This window comes from Triturus cristatus, chromosome 1_2 (assembly GCF_964204655.1).
Source record: "Triturus cristatus chromosome 1_2, aTriCri1.1, whole genome shotgun sequence".
In the NCBI taxonomy this organism is placed as follows: Eukaryota; Metazoa; Chordata; class Amphibia; order Caudata; family Salamandridae; genus Triturus; species Triturus cristatus.
In genome coordinates this window covers 1,002,568,962-1,002,581,619 of record NC_140580.1, presented here as the reverse complement: position 1 = coordinate 1,002,581,619, position 12,658 = coordinate 1,002,568,962, and the positions used below count along the sequence as shown (strand labels likewise).

Below are 12,658 nucleotides of genomic sequence, written 5' to 3'. Positions count from 1 at the left end.
CGATAGCCGCCTTGGAAACTTGAACACGCAGAATGGATGACATTGTGTGTTCTCTTCGGAGGCGAACAGATCTAACCAAGGCTCTCCACTGCAGAAAGAGAACTTGAACCCCCTCGAGTGGAGACACCATTCGTGATCCGCTGGGAATCGACAGCTGAGTGTCCACCCTGTCGTACGGAGAACCTGCTAGCTGTTGAACCACCAGGGTTATGCTTTGCTATTCCACCCATGTCCAGAGACGCAGGGTCTCTTGAAAAAGGGTCCACAATCCCATCCTGCCCTGCTTGTTGCAGCACCACATGGCAGTGGTGTTGTCCATGAACACTTGCATCAACTTCCCCTTGACTGAGAGAAGAAATGCTTTCAATGCTAGTCGGATCGCTCGGAGCTCCAACAGGTTGGTGTGGAGTCCGGATTCTGCCAGAGAATAGAGTTCTCTGATCTCCACCTCTTTCAGATGCCCCCCTACCCATCCCAGGAGTGATGCCTCGGACCCAATCACGGATCAGGAGCCACCACGGCAGGTCCTTTGCAGTTCCCTCCGAGATCTGGACCGTGTCAGAGAGATTCCGCTGATGCTGTACCCACTGGAACTTCAGGTCCCACTGCAGAGCCCACATATGCCATCTGACATGTGTCACTAGCAGGAGGCCATGAGGCCCAGCACCCTCAGAGTCATTCTGATGAAATCCAGAATAGACGCTGAAATATCGGTATCATGACCTGAATATACTGGACTCGCTGCTTGGGAGAATATGCCCGAAACTGCACTCTGTCCATAACAGCTTAGATGAAAGGGAGCGTCTCAGAAGGAGTCAGGTGTTACTTTGGCACGTTTATAGTGAACCCCAGCGAATGCAGATGGTCTGCCATATTCTAGAAGAGGGAGTCAACAGTTTGGGGTGTGGCCGCCTTAAACAGCCAGTCATCAAGGTAGGCAGGATGGAGATGTGAAAATACGCATCCTGCTAGTCCAACGCTACCAGCCAGTCTCCTTGGTATAGGGCAGACAAGACCTGAGCCAAAATGAGAATCTTGAATTTCTCCTTCTTGAGGAAGAGATTGATGAATTGAAGGTCTAGAATAGGCCACAGACCTTTGCTCTTTTTGGGTATCAGAAAGAAGCGGGAATAACAACCACTGCCTACTTCTGATATTGGAACCATTTCTATAGCCCCCTTGGGCAGGAGAGCTGTAACTTCTTTTTAGAGAAAGATTAGAGGATCCTTCGCCTGCCGTTCTTGAGATGACGGTAAAACGGGAGGGAAAGATTGAAAAGGGAGTAACCCCTCTGAATGATATGCAAGACCCATTTGCCCGATGTTATGAACTACCAGTGGAGGAGATGTTAGAGTCTCCCTCCAATTAGGCAGCCATGGTCTTTCAGCAGCAGCTTGCGCAGGGCGGTGGCTGGGATAGGGCTGGAATGGTTGAAAGCTCCTTCCATAGCCACGAAAGGGGCGAAAAACAGACTGGGCGCGAGGTATCAATGAGAGAAGCCTGCGAGTCCTTGAAGCACTCCAGAGTCATGTCTGCCTTCTATCCAAAGAGATGAGTCCCATCGAAGGGCATGTCCAAAAGGTTGGTCTGGACATCCCCCCGAAAAGCCAGATGTTCTCAGCCAGGCATGGCGCTGTTAGGTCACGGTTGACCAAACCACTCTGCCCCGCTAGTCAGTCATATCCAAACCACACCTAATGGTGAACTTTGCTGCATCTCTTCCATCTTTCACTGCTTGGGAGAAGATTGCCTGGGTCTCCTCGGAGACGTTTGGCAGCACCTGCACAACCATTTCCCATAGGGTTTGAGAGTAACAGCCCAAAAGGTATGTAGTGTTTACTGGCCGCAATGCTAGGCTGGTGGAAGAAAACATCTTCCTAAGTGTGTTCAGCCTCTTGGATTCCTTGCCCGGGGGAGTGGAAGCGAACGTGCCATGAGAAGTTGAGGCTTGGACTACCAAGCTCTCAGGGTTGGGATGTTGGCTGAGGAAACTAAGATCACCTGGCAGCAAGCTATTGTCCTGTTCACAGGAGCACCGGTGCTAGGCTTGGACCAAGTTCCTAGAAGGAAATCCTTCAGTGCTTCATTAAAGGGCAAAAGGGATTCGGATAAGGAAGCCCCCAGCTAAAGCACTTCGGTCAAGATTACTCTTGACCTGCACCAAGGGCAGTTTCAAATCCAGGACCTCCGCTGCCGTCTTCACCTCCATTGCATACGATGCACCTTCCTTCAAGGCACGGTAGGTGGAGAGCACAAACCAAAATCTGTAGAGGTGTCCAGTCCACTGGCCTCTGCTAATTCCTCATAACAGTTATAATTCTCACTAGGGGTGTATAACTGGTGTTCTAAAGGGTCCAGTAACCCCTCCCTCTGCTTGTCTGCTGTTCAAAAGGTTCAGGCAATGATCTAGGATCACTGGGCCCCATTGGCGTCGGAATCGGCTTAAACCGTGCCGTTCTGACTCAGAGTCATTGGGGATATGAATAGGGCTGGCACTGCCGATGCACTTCTGTGACGCCGGAACCAGCGCTGGAGAAGGTTACGTTGGCAAGACCGGTGCTGATCCACATTTGGGATCGGCTCCATGAGACCCTGCAGAGGCCGGAGTAATAGGTGCCAAACCTGATGAGGCCTTCTCTGACCCCGCGGGGCCCGATGGCGCTCCGGAGGGGTCGACCTGCTCAAGTACTTGGCGTATGGCCTCGTCAAATTCTTCCTTTTGAGCGGGGTCGCTCCGGCTCCAGGATATTCGGGGAGGCGCGGAGTCAGATCTGGCAACGGCTCCGCAGACCCATGCCTGAACGTCGATGTTCCTCAATAGTCTTGCCAGCCAACAGACAAGGTGAAGTCGAAGTCCGTTTGGACATCCACTTTTAGTGCTTCTTCCCAGAGTGTCCCGAGGACCGTGAGTGCAATGAAAAAGACTTGGGGCTGCGACCTCCTCCTCGATCGAGACCTCCTCGAATTCGTGCTAGATAGCGTCGACTGCCAGTCCACAATCAGCTTTAGGGACCGCTCCCTCAAAGCCTTCGGCGCCATGCTCCTTCAGTCCGAGCACTACATTGAGTCGTGGTTGTGCTTTAGACACAATAAGCACACAAGGTTGGTAACAGACATGGCACGGTGAAAGGTGCCACATGGCTTAAACCCTACCTTTTTAGGTGAACATTCTCGACATACAGGAAAAATGGTTCAACAAAATGTCGAGAAAAGTCTGTCAAAAAGAGAAAGAGAGGTAGCTCTTCTCCTGATCAGAGCTAACTGGCGTGGAAAGAAAAGAACTGACGGCGCGTGCCTTGGCGGGCCTATATAGGTGACCACGATATCACATCCATCGCCAACGACGCCACATGGAACCATACTGAGCCACCCTACAAGGCACAGGGGTACTGCTCATGCAAAAGTTTCCGTATCCAGTCTGATGCCTGGGGAATTCAAAGGTAAGGAATATGCATCAAGAAATCTCTATCAGATAACCCTTCATCTAGAGGTCCACCGGCTTAAGGGGAAGACACAACGTCTGCATGCTTGGGTCAAAGGTCCAGAGTGCAGATCCTACCGTAACAATGTCCAATTTCTGGGCTTCCCCGATAAGGCAGAGAGCAACAACATCGAAAAATTCAGAGGACTTCATGAATGCCACTCTGAAACCAGGTAACCTTACCCCTGACTTTGTGGTGGACAGAGTGTACAAGATGTCGGGAGCCCCACCGAGGTCAGGGGCGAGATCGAGACCAATCATTGCGCGTATCCTCAACTTCCATGACCGTGATATTCTCAAAGAGGCCAGTCAATGTGTCCCGCTATACTTTGAAAAACATAACGATTATTGTGCTTCCAGACTACACCCAGGAGGTCCAGGCCAGGCAGAAATGATTTCACAGAGTAAAACAGCAACTCAGGAAACGCAACCTGCAATACTTAATGTTATGCCAGGTGAAACTGAGAATCCTGGAGGAAGGAGGATACCTGGGAGTGACTGGATAACTGGAGTCCCACACACAACAAGAAATGGAGGAGCCTTCTGGGCCAAGAAGGAGACGGGTAGCATACTGAGTAGAAACAACAGAGAGGTCTACTCAAGGAGGGGCTATAGTGACTCTTCAGCAGCCCTGATACTTCATAAAGTGCTGGCCTGTTGACCCCGAAACATTGACAAAGGCTGCTAGGATCAGAGAGGCAGGGCTTGAGCACCAAAGACAGGACCACATGGTTCTGGTGAACACATAGGAGTAGTCAGGTTTGATGTTGGAACTGGGGGGGGGGGGGGGGGGGGACAGATGCCTCATGTATTGTGGATGTGCGTAGTTCCATGTCTGCAGCATGATGCAGAAGGATGTGGGGAGTTATCCACATGGAAATTGACACTAAAGTAGCTACACAAAGTGAAAAGCAGACTAGGACTACCTAATTAAACCAGATCACTTTTAAGGGATGAGAGCTGGAGAAAAACCTAACTCCCAGAAGTATCTCGCCTTCCTCAACTGGAATGAACTAGTGGATAGACTGAAGAGAGGGGCGGTATCACGTTTCTTGCTAAAACACAACCCAGACATTATTATGTTGCAGGAAACTCATTTGGTTCAGAATCACTGTGCCATTTTGGGTAGAGGCCTACACAAAGTTCTGACTCACTTGTGATTCACGACAAGCTCCAGACGTTAGGCATAATCGTCTGCAGATCGCTCCCACCAGCGGTATCCAGGACTTGGGTGGCCCTGGATGGGTGTTTAGCAGTGAAACAGGGTATATGGGGAGCCTATGGCAGTTAGAAAATGGGGGACTGGTTGCTTCAGGATCTGGATTTAGCAATTCTCAGAGGGTCTTCAATCTCACTATGAAGGGCGAGTTTGATAGACTTAACAGGCACGGTCAAAAGTTGGGAGGGATAACCGTTCGCAGACATTTACTAGGGCCTTGGGTCTGGGGGACCTTTCGAGGGAGGTACATCCCACAGATAGACCGTATTTGTTGGATGCTTTTGGGATTGTGGGTTCCTTGTCCAGGCTGGATTACTTTTTGGTCCATAGATCTGAAGGGCGATGGTATCAGGATATGAGATTTTTACATAATGGCATATCTGATCACTCCCAACTACGCCTATGACCACAGACTGTGATGCCCAGAGTGGAGAGGAGACTAAATCCTTGGGAGCGGAGTGACGGACATACGAGGAAATTGCTTACACTGAAATGTACTTCAAAGAGCAAGTGTGCGCAGTCACGCCAGGGGTGATAATATAGGAAGCATATAAGGCAGTGATGAGGGGATGTTTAATATCACAGGAAAAAATAAAGAAACTAACTCCTCCACCTTTTTCAGAGTCTAAACTGGCGGACTGGGAGGTGGAGCATGTCCTGCAACCACACCCGGACTTGAAGCACAGCATTGATATACCTTGGGACGAGTACAGACGACTGGTCGAAAAAGAGGCGAGGGCGCAATTTAGGTATAAGCAGCACAAACTGTAAGAGGGGGTAGGCGCTGGATACATAGGTTGGTGAGTGACAGCAGATAAGTGGTTCACATGTTAGAAGGCGTATCTTAGGTTTTTGCATCACATCTAAAAGAACTATATCACCCTGGGTCAGGGTGCTCATTAGAAAAGCTATAGAATTTTGTTGGAGACATCCCAACTTCGGAGCTCAGTCGAGATGACTCAGCACTACTAGATAGGGAAAGATGTGTGGTAGAGATCTGAGAGGCAATAGAGAGCAAAGTCCGAGGGAAAAACTCATGGACCAATTAGCTACCCTCCTGAGTTCTTTAATGCTTGGGAAGACAGGTGGGAGGACCACTATGTTGCATGCTGTAAGAGGTCATGTCACTGGGAGCCTACCCAGCGACCTCAGACTAGCTACTGTAGAACTAATCCTTAAAGAAGCAATCCTGCTCCTCCTATAGGCCAATTGTTCTGCTAAATATGGAGGTCCTGGTGAAGGTACTGCCCAATTGTTTAAAACAGGTAATTGATAAATTAATAGCATCCGTTCATGCCATTGAGATTGGCCTGCCACAATCTTCGGCAGCTTTTTAATTGCCTGTCAAACCAGTGAGCTGTTCTGGAACCGGTGATAATGCGAACCTTAAATGCTGAAACGCCTTTGATTCGGTGGGGTGGAACTATTTACTGGTTGCCCTGAAATAGGTGTGGTTCGGAGTTGCCTTCTTGAATACCACTTTTATATACCAACCCAGTGCCCAGAGTCAGGGTAAACAAGACGATGTCCAGAGAGTCTGGTTTGGAGAGGGGGACGAGACGGGGTGCCCGCTTCCCTCCTTGTTGTTTGCCTGGCATTGGAGCCGCTTGCATGTCGGCTGCGGGTAGATGCCCAGATGCGGGGATTGGAATGGTGCCCAGATTGGGAGGACATCATATACCTTTGTTGTGGACAATATGCTGTTATATCTGCCTGATCTGTTGCACTCTGGCCAGAGGGCACATGAGATCTTGGACACATTGGGAAATAATGAGGGGTGGGTGGTTGCCTTAATTGCCACAGGTCAGTGGCATTTCCGCTGAATCTCTGGACATGACAGACGGACTGGTCCTAGCCCCTGCAATGATCCATGAAGGGATTTAGGTACTTCAGAATCTATGTGACTCTGGATCCAGATGAATTATACCAGCTCCATTTGGGGAGAGTCTTGGACGAGTACAGATGAAGTATCGAGCACTGGAGGAAACTAGCAATGTTTCTTATTGGTAGGGCTGTCTTACATAGAATGACCTCACTCCCTAAGTCCCTGTGCATGCTTCAAAACACATTATATGGGGTACCGGATGCTTTCTTCCGGGCGTTGGATACAGTAACTTGGTCACTTGCCACATTTAAAGTGGGATGGAACTACAGGGTGACAATGGAAGCCCACCCTACCCAGTGGGACTCTGATATTACGGTAGACCTAAAAATGATTTAAGGTGAGAAGCAGTGGGATATGACAGAGAGAACTAACCTGAGTGGCATTTGGGGCCCACAGGGACTTCTCTTCTTCGAGATACAAAACCAGTATAACCTGGCAGACCACCGGTTGCTCAGTTATAAGCGATTCAAACACGCCCTCTTAGAATACAGAGAGAAATTGCGAGAGGTGCCTGACTAATCGCCAGTGGTGTATCGATTACAAGTAGCCATCTACACAAACATGTAATTTCACTAATAGAGAAACCGATTTTGAACAACAGTCAGCCACCCCTAAATGTGCTTAGGATTAAATGGGAATCTGATCTTGAAGTTCTGGAAGACGACAAATGGAGTGGGGAGGAAGGGGGCAGGGTTGGAGGAATTGTGTGCCAGTACCCAAGGGAGGTTTCAAACTGGTGCACCAAAAGATTGTACACCAAGTGTACTGCTCTGGGACCAGGCTATTTTGCATAGGATGGGTTGCCAACAACATGTGCTTATAGGGCTGTGATCGTTAACTAACTAGCTAACGCTAACACACACACACACACACACACACGCTAACACACACACACACTCACACACACGCTAACACATACACACACACAAACACCCTCCACTTGCAAACGGAATTGGCGCAGGTGGTGCAATGCAACTCTGAAGTCAGTGAAGAAAAACTGTATCAAGCCCTGAACTGGCCATGTTGGGCATATTGGGGCGCAAACAATGCCCAAGTACGCCCACTTGTTCAGCAATGTAGCACAGATGGTCGCCAGGAGGGACATCACTTGATTATAGAGGAGCAGAGCAACTCCTACCCTGGAGATAATGGCAGGAGGTATGGACTGCTGCATGCAAGTCAAATGCACAGCGTACAAAGCTGCGATTGTAAATGGTTTGAGATCCATGAATGAGGGAATAGGAGGTGGCAGGGGAGGAGTGGGATTTGTCTAAAATCTGTAGTGCATGGCAATCCTGATTATACTTCTAGGAAAGTGTTCTTTTTGACATGGTCACCCCCACTTTTTGCATGGTAACTGATGTCATTTCAACTGGAAGTGCACTGAGTTCCTATTAACCAGGTCCCCAGTGCCAGAGCTCTTTTCCAAAACTGTACAATAGTTTTCCCAAATTTGCAAAACCTTTAGCACCCTCTGTAAGTGGTACCCCTCATACCTAGGACCTGAGGTACTAAAGAGAATCCCTAAGGGCTGCAGCACGAATTGAGCCGCCCCTAGAGGACCCCTCACCAAGCACATGCAAGGCTGCCATTGCAGACTGCGTGTCTTGGTGCAGACAGAAGTGAAAACATATGTCACACATCCCATTGTGTGCCATGTCCCCCACCACTGCATGCAGTATTTGTAAGTCACCCCTATGGCTGGCCTAAAAGCTCTAATGCAGGGTGCCAAATATTACATGTGAGGGCATACCTGCAGGAGCAGATATTCCCCTGTGCTGGTCAGTCCTATTACTGCCAGTACAAGTGACCAGGGAAGCATTTTTAAATGTGTAAGCGCCCCTCTTCCAGAGACCATACTCTGCCTAGAGGTTGGCAAGATAATTCCAGTGTGTACAGTAACCAAGACATACTCATAACTGGATGTTATTTACCGCACCCGATAAACTCTGACCCAGCGGAGTCAGATTTTATGGAGTAGTTAAATATCTGCCCAAACATGTGGCCACTCCAAAAGGGACCTTACTGTCATGGTAAAGTCTGGACTGCAAACATTACTTGCCAGTTATATGTCCTGAAATATATGATTTGGATATGGTACATTATTTAAGGTGAAACGTTACGCAAATAAGTGACACATACATAAAACGCGCATTTTAAAGATCTCATCTTGTACATAAAAGTGGAAACTGGAGAACTTTGCGTTCTGTGCAGTTTTGAAACCTGATGACTGTGGGACCTTCATATTCAGTATGTGTGAGGCAGCCATCTACTATGGTGTCATGATGTTGCGCAAAACACACATTCATTGATACCTGGGCATTGTTCACAGCCTTGGAAGAGGTGTCCTTTTCTTTTACGACACATGACCCTGCCTGGTTTGCACAAATTCAGAAATTAAAATAGAAATATTGTGTTAAAGAAATGTGACCCAATCTGCACATGGCAGTGAGGAATTCAGGCGCTGCCAGGCCTTCTTTGATTGCTCTCTAAATGTGAGCTGGTACATATTGATGGAACATACTAGCGAGGCCAGTGGACAGGGGTTGGGTGCATGGAAAGAGGGTCAGTTCTTATCACAAGTGAGCCCACACAGTATGCTGCCCACAAACACTACCATTATTAGCTGCTGTTGATTTGTGAATCTAATACTACTGTTTTGTCTGAAACTCTATATTTTCATTGCGTCATGGAGGCCCTTGTTGAGAGCAAAGGTGTGAGAGTTGTGTGAACATCCCTTTGCACCTTCAGCAACACCGCAGCGTGCTTATTCTTAAACATTCAGAAGTCAGATTAGGTGATGGTGTCCTTCACTCACGCAGAGGTACAATCAAAATGAAAACAAGGGTGGACAAAGTCAAAAGCATAACTCTATAGCTAGGGATGGTCAGGACAGCACCATTATGAAAGTAATGAGTAGGCAGGGACGCACAGAGGGGGTGTGGGGGTGGGGCATCATATTCAAACTGTGGGAAACAGCACCTACTGTGGTGTCATGAAGCTGCACAAGACACACAGTTCTTTAGTGATTGGTGTGTTTTGTTTTATGACACAGTTCTCGCCAAAAACTAAAGCGGCCTCTATGCAAGATCCCCAAGAGCATGTGCTGTATAAACTCAGACTAGAATATGCATGTGGTCAAGTCGCTAAAATGGCAATATTTACAGACATTACAACCGCCCAGTACATGAGCACTGAAGATCATTGAGCTATGCTTCTAAAACACACTGCCGTGGATACAGAAGCCTGTTAAGAGAGGAAGGAGGATTTGGACTGTGAGGTTCTGGACTGTCTTGACCTCTAGTCCTCGGAAACGTTTGCACAAGGAGGTTCAAATATTGTCATCTTCCTGAACTATTTCTCTTCTGATATCGAGCAAATTTCCTAAGCCAGGTAGTATGCCCGTTTTACACACACTGTAACTAATTCTGCATCATACCATATCACAGCTGTATGTTATAACTAGTCAAACATGGTTATTTGGTGGATTCCACTTTGTTAAAAAAAAAAAACACCTTTCTAATATCTCTTTCTAAATCTGCATTTTCAATCAATAAAAGTTCCCAAACCAATGCAAAAACTGTTCTTAAAATCCTTGACTTACCTTCGGAAGGTGCTTCATAACGCACATGACTACAGGTTGTATAGATGGCATTTTCACCAGGGAGAAACACTTTTCTAGTAGCTCTTCCAGTTTGCTGTACCTAGAAAATGGTTAAACTGATGCTGCATGACACTCATTTGAAACGTGGCAACTTGTATTAATCATACTGAAATGGGTGCTTTGCTCCTGCCTTACAGATGTGTGAGCACTTAAGCAATAGTTTGTACATTTGGGCCCGGGAATCAGCTTTATTTGGTTGGCTGGAACAGTGAAATGGGATGTTTTAACCATTTGGTGGCTACACGAAAATGCAGTTGTACAAATGGCTCCAAAACATCAACCTGCTTCAATTCCAAGCGTTACAGATAACCAAATTACGAGCCCTTGGAAAATGAAGACCAAAATGTTCCTGAGGGATTTCAAGCCGAAACACATTTTTTGTAGTAGACGAGTTGGTCCTCACTGGCTGATTAGCAACTATAACCAACATGGATGTTACATAGTTAATAGAAAGCAATGTCACAATCGGACCATTTATTTCTGCCAATTTCTCTATACATTGTGATTTCTAGAAGGCCTAAGAGGTCACTTGCTGTATCCTCGGGTGCCTGCAATTCTAACTGTCTAATGAAATTCACACATTTTGAAGTTTGCACCATTCAACAGATGGGTTATCACATCAGCTGGCACTATTTCCAATGTTAAGCATTAACACAGCTCATATAAAGCATTCATGCACTCAGGAAATATAACCCACCGGTAAGCTACCTTTGTAAACCCAGTGTTGGATTTCTACAGTTATTGGGGGAGAATATCAAAGTAACAGGGAAGTTAATTAGGATACTAAACTATTGTGATCTCACCACACAGAGAGGAAAACGACATCTTCAGAACAATGGTAGTAGAACAAGTTACTTACCAGTGGTAATGCTCGGCAGAGAGAATAATTTTAGCAGAATGGGTGATTGACCTACACATACCATCCCCAGTGAAATACCCATATGTACTCTTAAATCCACACCGTACGAAAACTTCAACGAGTGTGCTCAAGGGTACAACTGGCAGCAAACAGGGTTGGGCCTTGGAACCAGAAGGGTCACATGCGCTAACAACTGTCTGCATGCACAATCAGAGGGAGGTCAACTCGGGCACTCAAAGATGCTGCACAAACAAGCTAGCCTGGCTGATGCGGGGTGATGCCCCGAAACGGGTCCCAGGATGTTCGTTTCCAGTCCAGGGAGGACCTAGCTTTGCAGTTCAGGCTGGACTGTTCCCATGAGGAGCATGGTCAAGACTGATTTGCATATGACTGGGTCTAAACTGGGGTGATAAGGTGAGCAAAAGAACAATGGATTTAACCCAGATCTCTTGACTGGAGGGAAATGTTTGAGTCATTCACCATTCCGTCCATTATTTGTTCGTGTAGCATTTTTTTTAACCTAAGTGGGATGGTATAAGCGATGTGGGTCCTTTCCTCATTGTGCCACTGGATTCAAGCTAGCCTGGCTAATGAGGGGTGATATCCCGAAACCGGTCTTGGAATGCTGGTTTCCAGTCCAGGGAGGAACTGACTTGGCAGTTCGGGCTGGACTGTTCCCATGAGGAGCAGGGTCAAGACTGATTTGCATACGGCTAGGTCTAAACTGGGGTGACATGGCGAGCAAAAGAACAATTGATTTAACCCAGGATCTCTTGACTGGGGGTGAATGTTTGATTTATTTAGCATTCCGCCCATCATTTGTTTGCATAGCATACGACACTGAGACACAGGATGTTGGGGACGCAGGCACCCACCACACCCAAAGACAGAGATGTAGGCCCCAGCCTCTTGAAATGCTATACTCATTTGATCCCTAATTGCTATCAGTACTCTACTGGAATGTGGCCGGTCTAAACAGGATTAGGCCGAGATGGGAAGCTCTGACCTATCTGGAAACAAACGACATCTTCTGCCTCAGTGAGACCCGGATCTTGCCCAAAGTCTTTGCCAGACTTATAGGAGATTTTTACACCTGTACTATGAACAAGCACACAACCAACTTGGAGGCCAACAAAATGGTCCCCACCAGCAATGCGGCCCAAGCAGCCTCTACCAGAGGCCTAAAACTTAATTGGAAAGCCACCGACCCAATACTGGTCAATTGATACATAAAAGCTGCAAAAAACCCCAAACTGACAATAAAACTACTGAACAGTCGAGACATGCTCCTTCTGGATCACACTGGACATTAAAACATAATGCTGGGTGATTTTAATATCCGTTATTTGGGGGAGATACCCAACAGCGTCTCTGGGGAGAGAGGGAGGCATATCACACAGGAATGTTTGTCAACCTACAAACTGGCATCAGCACAATGAGAGATCTTAGCAAAAGAGAAGGAATGGTCATTTCCCCCGACTTGCAAAGGCTGATCAACCATGTTCTTTTTGAGCCCCTAGCATGGCAGCCAATTCACTTTGTAATAACAG

General features: G+C 47.3%; 1 protein-coding gene across 2 annotated transcripts in view; it reads right to left on the bottom strand.

Moving 5' to 3' along the window:
- NELFB (negative elongation factor complex member B) overlaps positions 1 to 12,658 on the bottom strand; it is a 229,629-nt gene that overhangs the window by 142,798 nt on the left and 74,173 nt on the right. For both annotated transcript variants that reach the window (XM_085611440.1, XM_085611446.1), the window contains one exon: positions 10,190 to 10,289. In XM_085611440.1, coding sequence (XP_085467566.1) covers positions 10,190 to 10,289 — 100 coding nt within the window. The remainder of the gene's footprint in view (positions 1 to 10,189; positions 10,290 to 12,658) is intronic.